The 16,971-nt window shown below is 41.3% G+C and overlaps 1 protein-coding gene across 1 annotated transcript in view; it reads right to left on the reverse strand.

Annotated features, from left to right (window-relative positions):
- Positions 1–893: 893 nt before the first annotated feature.
- adra1ab (adrenoceptor alpha 1Ab) overlaps positions 894–16,971 on the reverse strand; it is a 29,470-nt gene continuing 13,392 nt past the window's right edge. Inside the window, exon 3 of the mRNA XM_033646542.2 lies at positions 894–2,303. Coding sequence (XP_033502433.1) covers positions 1,828–2,303 — 476 coding nt within the window. The 3' untranslated portion in view covers positions 894–1,827. The remainder of the gene's footprint in view (positions 2,304–16,971) is intronic.

Below are 16,971 nucleotides of genomic sequence, written 5' to 3' on the forward strand. Positions count from 1 at the left end.
ATCAATTTTGTGGTGTTGTACCGACGTAGTGCTTTTAATTTGAAAGAGACTGTATGTAAATGGTGCATTTCCTGTAAAAATGGAAGTGTATTTTGAAAGAAGTCGATGCATGTAAGAGGCACAACTTGACACGGCAAACCAGAACATCAACAACAAACACACCCAGGGTACCTTGCATGTCATATCTAGATGTGGAAAGTCCATGATCAAATGTTAATATGTGAAAAGGTCGGAGAGAGAATGTGTTGTGTTGCCAGGGCCCTAAAATTTCAGTTCCCCATTGGAAATAACCATCTGACGTCAAGCTGAAGTGGTGAAAATATTCTAAATATACCCTATACTTTAACTTATATTAATTTTTTTTTGGTGGGACTTTTTTTTAAGGTAGCTTAAATACGTTTTGTTTCTGACTCCTCCATAGGAGTACATTTCTTTCTTAGTTTCCATATCAGTACTCCTGCCTGCTTCTCCAAACTGGGGGCTTGTCAGCTGACATCTACTGTATGAGATACACTGACTTTACCTCACACAACCCCATTTCTAAAGATCCAAACTATGCCTATAAGCAAACACTTGTTTGCTTACACGTTAGATAACAGCTTTATGAGGTGGTATACTGTCAGGGTTTTGTGTCTGTCAGCTGATTTGGAGTTTTTCTGCCCCCTAGAGGCCAAAAATAAAAAAAACTACAGCTTTAAAGACGACATACAGATGCCAGTTACAAAAGAACAAAAGATATCAGACAGGAGCTGCCTAAATTACTCATGAATCCATTTCAGACACCAGGAAGTTATGTAATTTTCCAGTGTTTGCATGGGGAAAACACAACTCTGGAGATCTACACTGGCAGGAAACCAGTACTCTGAAACACAGAGAAATCCATCTGACACCTTTTCATTTATTTAACACCACCACAAGCTATGATGTCAAACATTAAAAGTTGATTCAAGACATCTTTGATACAGCCTCAACAAAAACAAAAAAACGAACACTGAAAGCTTCAGAGGGGTAGCATCAAGGGCTGTTGTTTCACACTGCAGTGTGTTGTAAGGTTTTCTCACAAATATCAACTGATATTTCTCTTCCCTCCAACAGTGCCAAACTTTTTTTTTGTCCATGACAGGTATTTCAAAATCAAAGCCTGTGAGAGTTTAGCCCCTTTAAAGAGGAGGTCACACATGTAATACACGCACTCCTACACCAGCTTCCACTTTCTCAGAGCTGTCAGTGAGTGCTAATTACACCAGGATTTATGAGTATCGTGCCCTTAAGGGCTTTTGTGCAATCTGTAGAAATACCACTAATGTTGTAGGAAATCCTGTCTCTGGAGTTCTTTTACTATGTCATTTTAATAAGATTCTACTTTCTGTTTTATTCCTTCTCAAGTGCATATCGAGATCCCCACTAACCTCATGTTCATACTTGCAAAAATGGCTTTTGGCTTGCATTTTTAAGCCAAAGGTAGAGCTGCATTTTCCAAAAGTCTCGTGCTGTGCATTTGCACTCCACAGTCGTCTTCTTGTTGACCACTAAGTTACTCTTATCGGATGTTTTGACGTGTAATACTCTGTTCAAGTGCAGGTCGGTAGCAGCTGCAGAGTGCAGGCAAAATATTATTCATTCACTTTCCAAAATCATATTTTATTTTACACTAGTATAAAGCCTTAAGGCAACAGATTTATCTTTTTAAGTCCCGCTATCGTCTGGCCCTGCACTCTGAGGAATAAATTATACATGCAAAAGTTGTACATAAGCATTTCCATGAGGCAAACCCAAAAAAACACAAGATCAGATGCTCAAAATTCCACCGTTGCCTCAACATGCCAATCAAACAGCCTCTCCTGTGACGCCGAGAGACAGGCGTAACACTTTGGCTGATCTTTGACTGTTGGGGTTCTGTGGTACCGACGTTCGACTCGCTGAGAGACACCACGCCTTCAGCAGAGTCTTGCTCTGGATTTGTGCACTTTGAGCCTGATCCGGACCGCAGACAGATGACGAGGAGGTCGACAGCGCCCTGCAGCAGCCCCACGAGTTAACAGTGATGCGGTTCTGGGCTGAGAGAGCAGAGATATTAGACGTGGGGCAAGGACTGGAGGAGTGGGTGGGGATGTGTTCTTGTGGTTTGGCAGCCGGCGTACCGGTTCTCAGGCAGTGACCATGGAGCACGTTGTGGAAGGCTTTCTTGAACTCCTGGCTGAAGCACGGGTAGATGATGGGGTTGATGCAGCTGTTGAGGTAACCCAGCCAGAAGGTTATTTTAAAGATGGTTTCAGAGGGCTTACAGGACGGGAAGATGGATCCTAGAGAACACACAAACACGCACAAATCAAAATATGAATAGTAACAGACACTAATACACCTCAGACCCTGTTATATCTAGAAAGCGATTAGGGAGCTTTAAATTTAAGACATTTAATCAATTAATTGTCACAGTCTGTCCTAATTCCCAGGCCCCTTCACTGCCATTTTCCACCTATCCACTAGATGTCCTCGGACTTTCCCTCCTTTTCATTTCACCTAACAGCCCCACCCATCTACACACCTACTCCCACTTTCCTCATCTGCTCTGTAGTTGCCTGGCCTTCCTCACTCATCCCCCTCACCTGCATTTTATTTCCTCATCATCCTCTCAGTTAACACACCAGCCCCGTTCCATTCATTTCAAGTCGGTTTGTCAAAGTCTCAACATTTGTTTTTGCCCTTGGGATTTTTTTTTTTTTGAGCTTCTGGAACTTGACAGAGATGAGACGACAGGTAAGTCTCAAATCCCAAGTTCTAAACTTTCAGTTTTGAGTCCTGAACATGTCAAAATGTGCTCTTTCACAAAATAATGCCAACAACACATCAAACAACAAATCATGGATGCTTTTAAAAATTGGCTTTTATTTGTTAAAAACCAGTTTGTTAAAAACTTCCTTAGCTGTTAAGCTAACGTTAGCTAACCATGAGCTCGCTAACTATGTTAATGTTTGCCCCAAACTGTTCTTCGTGCAGCTTGCAAAGTTGAAAGTTGTTGCGTCTTTTTAATATTCGACCTGCACCTTTTGCATACAGCAATTTGTTTTTTTGTTGACCTCCATGTTGTTTATGTACCTGAACGAAACTATCTTTGGTATCATTTTTTCAAACTGGCGCTCAGTAATGTAAGGTTAGTTCTCCATGGTTCTCTCTTGCAACTTGACTGGATGCTTGACTGCTTCAAACATAGTGGATATGTTGAAATATGTGTTGACTTCTTGAGAGTGAATAGCAATGTTAGTTAGTTCAGGAAATGGACTGATTCATGACACACTTTTTAAATAACTGTTCTTGATAAGAAAGTATCAAGTAATTTAAATTAAAAAGGCTCAAGTCTAAGTGAAGTCACAAGTCACTGGTGCTGAAGTCCAAGTCATGTGACTCAAGTCCACCCCTCTGGAGCCTGTTTCTGCCTGTAAGCCTACATATTTTTTTTACTATGGCATTAAATCACTGAACTTATCCTGCCTTCCTGCTTTGTCTTTGTTTGGGTTCAATCCTGCGTTTCCTGGGTCGTGACATTCATAATAAAAAATAAACTTTAAACTCTAGAGGTTTGGACAATAGCTAAAAGTAACTTTTTGGCATTTGTAAAGATGAATGGCATAACATTTCAAGTTGGCTACTGAGCTACAGTATATGGCCAAAAGTAACTGGACATACTTGACCTGGGTCTCTCTTTCATGATTTCAGCACCTTTAGTTCCAGTTAAGAGAAACCTTGGTGTGTTTCCATCTATTGTGATCCAGTTTGTGTTTGGCCATTTCCTGTTTCAACATTACAATACCCCCGTGCACAAAGCCAGGTGCATTTGGAAAATGTTTTTTTTTTGTTCAAGAACTTTATTTGCCTGCAGAGCCTTGACCCCCTCCAACACCTTCAGCATGAATGAAAACCCACTGTGCAAAACCAATGTTTACAAAAGCAAGGCTTCACAGCGGCCTTGTACTGTATATGATGCCACTGAAGAGCAGTTTCATAAGCACACTGTACAAGTAACGCCAGCATGATTGCAGCTGCAGTGAAGGGGGGGCAGGGTGGGCGGAAACAGGCTTTCCATCTGAAGAGCTCGGAAAAAATACAAAATAAAAAATTCAAACCCTTTGTCTGGAAATCTCAGCCTATCATTGCCTCAGAGCTTGAATGAGCACTGCGCTGTGAGCCGTGAAGGTCTGTCTCAATTGAAATGCATAACTATTCTCCAATGACTGGCTGCCTTGGGAGGCTACAGGGTGACTGAGGATGCCTCCTAGCATTACAGCCCATTAAGCCTTGTGCTTGTTATCTATAATAGCTTTCATAGGAGGGGAGCAATTTTGGTTCATTCCATTTCATCTCACAGTAGAAGCCCATTCTGCTCCAGTGTGGTGTTTTATTTGGTCTATTTGGTTGCTTGTAATTGAATTTCTTGATGTCCCTTCTGAGAAAGTCAAACAGTGGAGTCGAGGGGAAAGAGGAAGGTCCTGCCTGATGTGTTCATAGAGCAAAACATATCCAACAGCATTACACAAATGATTCAGGCCTCAATAGCTTGTGTATCACAATAGCTACAAAACTACAGGAGGGTTGTTGTTAGATCTACATAATAAAGGCTCAGTATATGTTAGTAGCCACGATAGCAGCTCAACTGTATGAATAGCAAAGTTGGTGGGCTGGTTGGTCCACCACTTTGGTCCAGACTGAAATAACTCAACAACTGTCAGATGGGATGCTATGAAATTTGGTACAGATATTCATGTTGTTCAAAGGATGTGTCTTGATCACTTAGGTGTGCCTCTGACAAGTTCCCATGGTGCCACAAGCATCTGTCTCAACATTTACAGGATGGATTGGCAAGAATTGCACAGACATAACATAGTTCCTGAATGATGAATCAAAATGACTTTTACCTGTTGACTTTTTGTCTAGTGCTACCAAGAGATATATTTGTGGATCCGAGTGAATCGTCTTGATAACTATCAAATGGACTGCCATGAAATTTCATGAAAATGCCATGAAAATGAATACTCCCCTTATACTGCCCTTCACATGCAGTCGTGCACACTCTGATCAAAGTGCCCTAACATGTCGTTTATCATGTAAAAATATGGAAAAGTGAAAGGGCTAGAGTGACTTGCATCAAAATACAACATTTTCCAAGTGTTCCACCGGTGAATGACTTGTCGACCATTCAAATGCAGCCTCCCTCTTTCTTTCTTCAAAAGGTCAGCGTTGCGATATTTGCATATATCCAAAACCTGCTGATATCCAAGTCCTTGATACTGTGTAAAGGTAGGTGTGTTTCTCCTTGCAACCAGAAATGTTGGATTTTCCTTTGGGCATGCATTTTTACTCCACAGCCACAACTGTTGGCTAGTTGTATTCATGCCAAAACATAGAGCTGACTGTAAACGGGTGTCGCAAACTGCAGTAAAAACTCAAATTTAGATGCATACTGTAAAACAGATAATAGCCCAGGCAATTATTTGCTTAAATCACTGAACTCAACAAGCATATTTATGGGACAGGCCTTCAACTCCTTTCACACATAACTGTTGCTCAGCAAAGATCAGAAAATACAATCAAATTGTTTATTGAAACCAGTATGAATATTACTTAAAAATTAGGCTTTATAGTGAACATGATCCTAACATAATCTTATTATCCTGACGTGACGTCAGCTAAATGATCTGGCGTTGATTCAGGCCAAATTTGGTTATGTGAGGAGAAGCAATTGTTCTCGGAGCTGGTTGCCTGAATAACAGGAAAACAGTGGCTTAAGTGACAGGAAGCACCTTTTTAATGTTTACTGGAAAGCTGTAGGTGTGTCAACTGATACTGCTCGTTTGTCAGACACTATTAGTTGTCATGATGTACTAATTCTGTGGCTTTCTCGTGAGTAAACCCTTAACTGTGCAACTTCATGTCTGAGCCTTGTTTATGCTACAACAGCTTCAGATAATATATCAGTTTTAAATCAGTAATTTGATCTAGCTCCGACAGACAGCACATCAGAGTTACGGCACTCAAGGATTTCGGCACCTGGCATGCTGATACAACACCACTTTATCCTGTTAAAACAATACTCACAACTTGGATTAATCTTTATGAAAAAAAAAACACCTTGAGTACCTGAGTACCTGAGTATCTGAGTACCCTTATGGACTAAAGGAATATGTGTAAGTTAGGGGGTAATTATGGAATGGGCACATGATTTAAGGTAGACAACAACCCATTTTTATACTTCCAAAGAACTTCTATGGAAAAAAAGAACTGCTTGACAACCAGGTGTCTAATTGAGACATTTTATTTGTCAGGCTATTAAAAGGGACTAGGCTTTTAACTGAAGTTTTACGGTATTCAGAATGTGTTGAATACATGTCCAAAGAATACTGTAGTGACTTTTTAACAAAATAAAATGTCTAAACAAGGCACTGAGGGGCAAACGGGTGAACTTGTTCTGGACGTCTGTTCTGGCTAATAATAAATCAATGTCCTTTTGTCTCTTTGGATTTGGTGATCCATTTATTCTCGGTATTATACACACATGCTCACCATAACACAGAAGGCTGACAACATTGTCCATATGTAATTATTATTCCATTCAGCAAATTCAGTTTTACATGGCAATACTTAATGCTTTTTGACATGCTTCCATAATATGGTCAAAAACTGTTTGCTTCCCGTTCCACACTCCTGATTCCCATCATCTGGAGGTGACCTATACGCCCTTCACACATGAATGCTCCACCCTGGGTTCAGTTTAATAACTGCATGTGTATGTACCTTGTGTTAGGATAAGAATACAGTAAACAAAAATTATATTATGGCTCCAACAGAATGGTGCCAAAAACCTGAATGATAACGACACATCCCAGGTCTTAATTGGAAAATGCCACATTTGAAATAATGCTTAATTTGGAAAATCCCAACACATTATGTATACGTGACCAGTATCAAATCTGGTAATGTGTAATTTGAGTTTGACCTTTTTCTCTCCTGTGTTCAGTGATATAACTAATGTAATATTAGAAGGAGAAGTCCGGTATTTTGCACTTTGAGCCCCATTTCTGGGTTGTTTATGATGAAATAGAGTGGTTAAGACCAACGTTATGACGATTGCTCATTTTCTGAGAATTTGGCTTTCCACTTCCTGGCTTAACACTGCTGCATATGGCCATGTGTGAACCTGTCCTAAAACCACCCTGAACATTCATTTTCAAAGCCATGAAACTCACCGAGTGGTCAGTGGTGTTCGTTGATGTTCTGTGTGCTGTGTGCGCTCCTGGAGGAAGAACGAGAACGAACGAAAAAGTTTTGTATTAAGTTTCAAAAAGGCCTGCGGCCTCGTGCCTACGACCGAATCACAGCCGTGACGATATCACAGTACAACATCACTCCCTCTCGTGTGATATTGCTTAAATATGCAATGATTTACAACAGTACAAAGCAGAAAACCGTCACATTTGAGAAGCTTTGTATCAAAGGGACGATTAATTTCTTGGCCTTTTTTCACAGTGGACATTTTGACTTATCAGTAAAAGCACAGGTGTTACCAGTAACATCGATAATGCCTCTGCGCTATTAAGGTGTCCCAGTAAGTCATACCACTGTGACAGTGAGCCAGCATGCACAGCACCAGGACACCGAAACTGAAGCAGCTAAATGGAATTAAGCCGTCATTCACTTTATTATTTCCACCTGTGATAAATAATAACATAACCATGAAAGTTAAACAAGGTCAAACTTTAATAACTTGGCTTCAGTTGCCGTGTCATCTTAATACCTGTATTAAAAGACCTGTTAATCAATTAAAGGCAAACACTAGCTCCCTGTTTCTGGTAAAGCGACCCTGCTGTTTACCTTTGGATTACACCCGGGGCCTTTAATATGGCCAGTTATGAATGTACACACTGGCAAATAAAAAGAGAGGGGAAAAGATAATGCATATTATTTGTCCGGAGGATGTGTTTCATCCACGCCTCCTCCATCCCGTATAATAGATTGTCCTTTCCTTCAATAAGATTACAGTGTAAGTAACAAACCACATTTCAGAAATAATCTCGCCATCTGTGACCCCGGGACGTAACTGCTGACAGACTATTACCCTTAAATACACACTGGTTCACACCGACAATCACTTATCTCAGTCAAGCCATAAGAGTTATTTCAGAAGCAATTAAGATTTTAGATTGTGCTTCACAACTGTTGGGTTCTGTCCTCTCTTCAGCTCCGATACCATCGCTCTTATCACCTTCTTTGACAGACTGACAAAATGTAGGTGTAATTTACTGAAGATAAAGTTGAGAATATTTGGCTTGGTGGCTCCTGATATTGCTAAGTGAAGCTCGTGTGCTTGACTAGAATGGTGGACTAATCTTTAATTAGTTCATTTCTATTCAGGTTTTCCTCTGCTAAAATTTTAATTAACATTTTATATATTTTTCACTATAAAGCAGGCCTCTCTAATAAATCATTAAAACTCTCATTACGACATCAATTAATTTCTGAATCATTTAAATCCCTTTTTGGATTGAGAGAATACATTATTTCCTCAAAGTGTGCAGCAGATCAATCATTCCAAGGTTCTTTTTTTTTGTCATTTTACGCCCCATTTTGTGCTTCTCATTACGTTACCACTGTGTCCAACTCACACAGCTTCTGTAAAGACTTGTTTTTCTCTAAGATACGGTAAATCTGTGGCAGACTCTCAACAGCACAGAGGGTTGTTTAACAACACTTGCCACTGCTTTTAAGCATTTCCAGAATCTTAAAGGACCCTTTTGTCCATCTTGCAGCCAATACACCCTGTAAAAGATTTTGAAACCATCTCCTAAATTGCAGCTCTTAAGCCACACAAAGATGATGGCTGAAAGTGATATGACTCCTAGATCGATTGTATGATATCTTATCTTACTATATCTTACTATATAATGACGAAAACTCTCTGCGGGTGTGGGTGTGTCTGTTCCACGTTTTTCTCCTCACTGACTTGGTCAATCCATGTGAAATTTGGCACAGTGGTAGAGGGTCATGGGAGGATACCAATGAAGCAATATTACATCAATTGGCCAAAGGGGGGCGCTATAGCAACCGACTGAAATTGCAAACTTTGAATGGGCATATCTCATGCCCCGTATGTCGTAGAGACATGAAACTTTGCACAGAGATGCCTCTCTTCATGAGGAACAAATTTGCCTCAAGAACCCACAACTTCCGGTTACATAGATTTTCCGCCATTTTGAATTTTTTGAAAAACACTTAAAGTCGATCTCTTCCTAGGAAGTTTGACCGATCTGCATGAAACTCGGTGAACATAATCTAGGGACCAATATACACTGAACAAAATATAAACGCAGCACTTTTGTTTTTGCTCCCATTTTTCATGAGCTGAACTCAAAGATCTAAAACATTTTCTATACACACAAAAGACCATTTCTCACAAATATTGTTCACGAATCTGTCTAAATCTGTGTTAGTGCGCACTTCTCCTTTGCTGAGATAATCCATCCCACCTCACAGGTGTGGCATATCAAGATGCTGATTAGACAGCATGAATTTTGCACAGGTGTGCCTTAGGCTGGCCACAATAAAAGGCCACTCTGAAATGTGCAGTTTTGCTTTATTGGGGGGGTCTGGGGGGGGGGTCAGAAAACCAGTCAGTATCTGGTGTGACCACCAGTCAGTATCTGGTGGTCACACCAGATACTGACTGGTTTCTGGTGGTCACACCAGAAACCAGTCAGTATCTGGTGTGACCACCATTTGCCTCACGCAGTGCAACACATCTCCTTCTCATAGAGTTGATCAGGTTGTTGATTGTGGCCTGTGGAATGTTGGTCCACTTCTCTTCAATGGCTGTGTGAAGTTGCTGGATATTGGCAGGAACTGGAACACGCTGTCGTATACGCTGATCCAGAGCATCCCAAACATGCTCAATGGGTGACATGTCCGGTGAGTATGCTGGCCATGCAAGAACTGGGATGTTTTCAGCTTCCAGGAATTGTGTACAGATCCTTGCAACATGGGGCCGTGCATTATCATGCTGCAACATGAGGTGATGGTCGTGGATGAATGGCACAACAATGGGCCTCAGGACCTCGTCACGGTATCTCTGTGCATTCAAAATGCCATCAGTAAAATGCACCTGTGTTCGTTGTCCATAACATACACCTGCCCATACCATAACCCCACCGCCACCATGGGCCACTCGATCCACAACGTTGACATCAGCAAACCACTCACCCACACGACGCCACACACACTGTCTGCCATCTGCCCTGAACAGTGAAAACCGGGATTCATCCGTGAAGAGAACACCTCTCCAACGTGCCAGACGCCATCGAATGTGAGCATTTGCCCACTCAAGTCGGTTACGACGACGAACTGCAGTCAGGTCGAGACCCCGATGAGGACGACGAGCATGCAGATGAGCTTCCCTGAGACGGTTTCTGACAGTTTGTGCAGAAATTCTTTGGTTATGCAAACCGATTGTTGCAGCAGCTGTCCAGGTGGCTGGTCTCAGACGATCTTGGAGGTGAACATGCTGGATGTGGAGGTCCTGGGCTGGTGTGGTTACACGTGGTCTGCGGTTGTGAGGCTGGTTGGATGTACTGCCAAATTGTCTGAAACGCCTTTGGAGACGGCTTATGGTAGAGAAATGAACATTCAATTCACGGGCAACAGCTCTGGTGGACATTCCTGCAGTCAGCATGCCAACTGCACGCTCCCTCAAAACTTGCGACATCTGTGGCATTGTGCTGTGTGATAAAACTGCACATTTCAGAGCGGCCTTTTATTGTGGCCAGCCTAAGGCACACCTGTGCAATATTCATGCTGTCTAATCAGCATCTTGATATGCCACATCTGTGAGGTGGGATGGATTATCTCGGCAAAGGAGAAGTGCTCACTAACACAGATTTAGACAGATTTATGAACAATATTTGATGGAAATGGTCTTTTGTGTATATAGAAAATGTTTTAGATCTTTGAGTCCAGCTCATGAAAAATGGGAGCAAAAACAAAAGTGTTGCGTTTATATTTTTGTTCAGTGTATAAAGTTCCCTTTTGGCAAAAGTTGGAAAACTTACTAAAACTGAGCTTCTATAAGGCAATGAATACTGCAGAGGACGTGGCTCATCACATAAAGGTGTATAACATCTCAAGGGTTTCACCCATCACCACGCAACTTTGTAGACATATGACCACACATAATCTGACCCCTCCATTATTGACCCAATCAAACAAAATGGGGGCGCTAGAGAGCTAATTTCTTATCTAGGCCTAACTGCCATATGGATTTTTACTAAACTTGGTAGATATGTAGAATAGGACGCCTCAAGGTGACTGGAGAAATTTAAGTCTAATTGGCAACTGGGTGGCGCTATAACATCAGGAAAATGCTTGAAAATGGCTAAAATGCGACGGATCGCTGTGGCTCCCCCTGTGGCCAAATTTATTTATTTTTCCTAATTTTTGGTATGACTAAGTCATAGCATGGTATGCTGTAGTATATGGGTATGGATTAGTATCACAATATTAAGAAGTTTTATTTCTGGAAGATTTCTCTATACCTGGCCTGGAAGCCAATTCGTAACAGTCCTCATTGGTTCAAAATTACAAGCTCCAGTGCACCCAAGATGGCACCAGGCTGGCCATGACCACCCTGATACAACTGCCCCACCCACTTGCCCCTCTAGTGAAAATGGCTGTAGGTCATTATTTCTGTCTTTGGCGTGAAGATAGTGGTATCTTATTAAGCTAGTCAACCTAAGGCATCAATTGGTAACAAACATGTCGGCATAGCTTGTCAAATTTTGGTGAAATTTTTATTTTATTAACTCATGTTGTTTCCTGTTTTATTTGAAAACACTTCACCTCCTGCCCCTGTGTGTTTTCGCTCCCTTTTGATGACTTCACCTGTGTCTGATTGTCTGTCCCGCCCTGATTAGCCTCACCTGTGTCTCGTTATCCTTCCCCTCACCAGAGTATTTAGTGTGTGTCTTGTTTTCTCTCAGTGCCTGTTCGTCTTGGCTCTTTGTGTGTCTAGCGTTCCAGCCTTTTGTTTCCCTGTGTCCTCTTCTTTTCTTTTTTTGGATGTAGCCTGTTTATTGACTCTGCCTCATCCCTGTTGGATTTGTTTGCCTCCACTGATGGTACTTCCGTGTACCAAACCTACCTTTTTACCTGAGCTGTCTCCAGAGTCTTGTGTGTCTAGTCTCAGCTACTTCACCAGTTGCTCCATTCATGGCGATTTTCAAAGCGGTCTGTTAAACTCTCACCTCAAGTTATCTGAATGAAAATGGGTCCCCTAAACATTGAGAATGCTTGTTCCCAGTAAATGTTTTGATCCTTACAATCAAATTAAAGCTGCATATTTGTCTTTTTTAAGGCAAATAATAACCAGCCTATTAGAACAATGAATCACCAAACACAGGGGTGTATAGACTTTTCTGAATGAGGACCAGATGAGATAATGTGAAAAAACCAGGGGGCATATGCTTTTTTAGTGAAAAAGTATTTAACTTTCCACCTCTCCTGAAAGCTGCAGCAAATATCTGCTGTTACATAACCATTAAGTTGCTTGTCTACCTTCTGTTTCAGAAAACTCATCAGTTCCTCTTGCGTAGTTTCTACTTGGCGCACGTCTACAAACTGTATCATAGTCTTGCCATCTTGAAATGAACGGAAAAAATGCAAAGTGATCTGGCTTGATTAACCTGTGTTAGTCATATAGTACATTTTGAAAGACAAGGCGCGGGCCGTTTGAAATTGGTTCGTGTGCCACAATTGGCCACCAGGACTTTGGTCCTGCTTGCCCTAACACATGTATATACAGTGGGCCAACCCTAAGGAAATGCAGGCAGAGGGACAACACTTTCAAAAGTTGGCCCCTCATCAGTGGTGTAGTGGAGGGTATACGCAGGTATACAGGGTTTACCCACATCTTTTTCTGGCCAATTACAGTATACCCACCTATCAGACAAAAAACCATTAGACTATATAGGAGAGTATGCCCACTTCCTCCTCTGTAACTTACCCAGCTACTAAGTAGTACCACCTCATCAGCTACCACTACACCACTGCCCCTCATCCACACCCAACGTGGGTGGTGGGGGATCTCTATACATATTCTATACTTCCTGCATTTATAATCAAATTAATTCCATGTGTATTTTGTATCTTCTCTGTGTTAAGACCTTGTTTTTCTTAGTTTGAAAAGCAGGGGTCGTCATGTGTCCCAGTCCTAAAATATGCCCTCCAATGAATGAATAGAGAAAAGTAAAATCAATGATTGAGGAAATTACTGCAAAGTATTAAATCATAAGATCAAACCAGGAGTGGACAAATCATTGTTTTCTTCATTTTTTGATTGAATCTTGAGACTACTTCAATTAGATATTGGTCAAATTGAAAAAGTGTATCATCAGAATTCATATTGTGTTATCAGAAACGTGTTTTAATTATAAAATGACATTTATCTATCATGTTAATTCATATAACTTGTGTTGTCAGTCGTTTAAGTGATTTAAGTTAATCACTGCAGAAGTATCACATTACTTTCTGTTATGTATTAAAACAAAATAATAGAAAATAACAATAGATGCATAAAAATGTACCAAATAATTAAACTGTCTTACAAAATGGGTTATTAAAAGAAAGAAAGACAGAATCTGTGGCTACCATCCTTTATTTCATTAAAGCTGCTGTATTAAATGACTGTGAAAAGACTGCATGGATGTGAAAGCTGTCGCTCATACTGTAGTGATGAACCCACAGAGAATTATCAGCAGACTCTGCAGCTCTCTGTGGATTTACAGTGAGTTCCAGCTTGTTGCTTCGCTGTCTGCTCTGCTGCTCTACTGTTCTGATCTCTCACGGGGTCGTTCCACCAGGCAGCTGTTCTCAGTGACTGTGCACTACCTGCTCAGCACCAGACAGCAAATGGACACGGTTAGAGGCTAGCAGGTGGAGCATTTAGCAGCTAATGCCTTCCATAATCTAGAAGACTTAAAAAATGCTTTTTAACAAACTGAAGTCTGACACCTTCTCGCATCTACAGACAGTTTGAGTTTTTAGTCACGCAATGTAAGATTTTGCAAACTGGGGATCTTGCAGAGTCACTATTTGCAAGACGACAGGCCTTTGCAAACCTAGTCTGGGGTTTTTTGTCCACTATTGTTACACATCTAAAAATAATATAACCTCACGTTGTGTCAATCATGTTTGCACACCGAGTCCGAAACTTTTGTCCATTAAAATTTTCAGAACAGGTTAGATTTTCTGTGTTTTTCACATCCGTCTGTTAGGAGTGATAGGAGGATTATAGTTCCTCTTCTCTTTTCCTTGTCTTTCATTTACATTTTGGACTGGTTTCCACTGAGAAATAAAGGTATGGTTGAGCTGTGTGTTTGTTTACGTCACGTCGCTGAGGTGCGCACGCACCCTCTGGAGTTAGTTAATGAGGTGACAAGGTTCAGGTGTGTGAGTGCGGTACAGTAAAAATGTTTGCTGCCATGTCATGAGGAATCGCCCCATTTGAAAGTGCTGCTGAAGAGGACGGCAGCCACACACACCCAGCCAAGCCACCGACTCTTTGAGAGCGAAACCAGTTTGTTTGTTTTCGGATCCATTTTAACTACAAAAAACTGAACTATTGGGAAGAGCCAGGACGGAGCTGACGGTGCCTGGACTGACTGACCAGCCTCTGAATGCACCTAGCCTGCAGACCTGGTAAGCTGGCCTACCTGTATTATTTCTCATGCCTGGCAAACCAGTCCGCTGTTCTGTCCTTTCCTCCATTTGTTTCCTTCAATGACACACTCCAGGTTAGGGCTAGCCCATCATCTGAGCTGTTGACATCCCTAGACTTGACTAGTCTGTAACACTGTCAGAGCCTTTAGAGACATTTGACCAAGAATCAGTGAAGAAAATGTAGCAGCAGGATACAGCCGAGACAAGACAGAGCAACAGGGTCACACAGAATCATTTCATAACTCAGATAGCTCACTTTCAACAGGTCAGATGGTAATATTCAGGTGGATTATGTTGACGAGGAGAAGGATGTGGACTGCACAAAGAATGTGGAGGACAGAAAGGAAAGACAGCTTCACCCCTTCATGCAGCTGTGGCACCAAGTGAAAGACAGGGAGGGAGTGGGTCGGCCAGATAGGTAACTCCAGTGAAGAGAGGCAAAGGAGGAAATGTGTGTTTTCATTTTGTCACGTAATGCAAATTTTCACAAAGAATAGAATAATAAAAGACATCGGAATCTTCAGATGAAGGGATTTAAAAAACGGACTCTGTGCAAAGGCCTTGCATCTGGATTCCTTTTGAGATAATTCCCTGTGCTGCTTCTGGAAATATCATGCAAAACTCCCTTTTAAGAAATATGATATTTAAATTTTTTTCTTACATGTCTGCAAAACACACAACTCTAGATACACAAATGTGTGTCAACAGTATTATTATCAATTAGGTATCAGTATAATTCATAAAGATAAACTGTATTTGCGTACAGCCTCCGTTAGTTAGCTGCACTATGAGATTTTAAAAAAAAATAAAAATTTAAACACAGACTCTTGTTCACTCCACAACTCCAACAATTTCACCTCCGTTTTCACCCATCGTGATTATTGTCTACCTTGTTTGCTGCTTCTTGTTTGGTGCTGGAGAGAGCAAACCTATTGTTGACAATGTTCACGTCAATAAACCTCAGTATTTGCATGAGCAAAGACTAATAATTTACAATAATATTAAACATGTTTGATTTTACTGGAACGTCAAGACGACAAAGCGAGCGCCTTATGGCCGGTATACACTGTGCGATTTTGGGCTCTCCCAGACGAAAGATTGCCATCGTGGGAAAAACGTGACGATATCTTTGGTCGTGGCTCTAAAAGTGTGGTCTCACGTCGCACTGTGAGACAGGTTCAAGGACGGCTGTTGTCAGCGTCTTGCGACCAAAGATAACCTGAGATAAAATTCTGACAGTGTCAGAAATTTAGGATGACTATCTCACAGTGTGACAGCTGCTACGACCTACGTCTACTAATCAACCAAGAGAAATGCAGCATGAAATGACACAATGGTCACCGCGATACCGGTGCTAAACCGAAACAAATGATCGCTTGCCATGGCGGTAAAACGAACAAAAAGAAGTCTGTGGAACTCCCACAAAAAGGACAGTTTGGTGGAGCTGTGGCAGCAGAAGCCTTGTTTATTTGATGTTTCCTCCAGCTGCTATCATGACCGCAAGAAAAAAAAAGGCTGCATGGAAGGAAATTGGGGAGGGACTGCAACTTCCAGGTGAGCAAGCTACCTATGGTGGCGCAGATGGATGATGTACGCTGATACGGTGCACGCTGATGACCTTGCATATTGACGTACGTCGTAACCTGCGATTCAGTAGTAAACGGCCATCGTACAATCTGCACACATCAAACTTGACATTGTGCCAAAGTTTATTAGATCCACGTCTCATAGTGTGTCATGCAATGGTCTTATAAGATTGCTAAAATTGCACAGTGTATAGAAGGCATTAAGACAGCTGGAACTGATTTTTATGACCACCTTGCACCAAATGATGGAGATCCAAGGAGTGTGCACCAACTTACGTGAAACTCGTGATTTTATTGCGATGATTTCTGCAATAGTGAAATCGCTTGAAAGTCAATTGGTAGTCAACCCCAGTATATTGCTGAACTTCTCTGCCCTTACTCCAACTCCCGACATCTTAGATCCTTTAGAATAATGTCTTCTATCCCACGATTGAGGCTTCGTGCCTTTGCAGTAGCTGCTCCAAAGCATTAAAATTAAAAATTAAAAAGCCTTCCGCTCTCAGTCAAATGCTCCCTCTCCATTGACACTTAAGACAAATCTTAAGATGTACATGTTTTCAATGGCCTGTGGTTGTTTGCAGCGTTTTTAATATTTTAATATTTAAAAAGAAAAAAAATGTATGGAATTGTT

Source organism: Epinephelus lanceolatus, chromosome 19 (assembly GCF_041903045.1).
Source record: "Epinephelus lanceolatus isolate andai-2023 chromosome 19, ASM4190304v1, whole genome shotgun sequence".
Lineage (NCBI taxonomy): Eukaryota > Metazoa > Chordata > Actinopteri > Perciformes > Serranidae > Epinephelus > Epinephelus lanceolatus.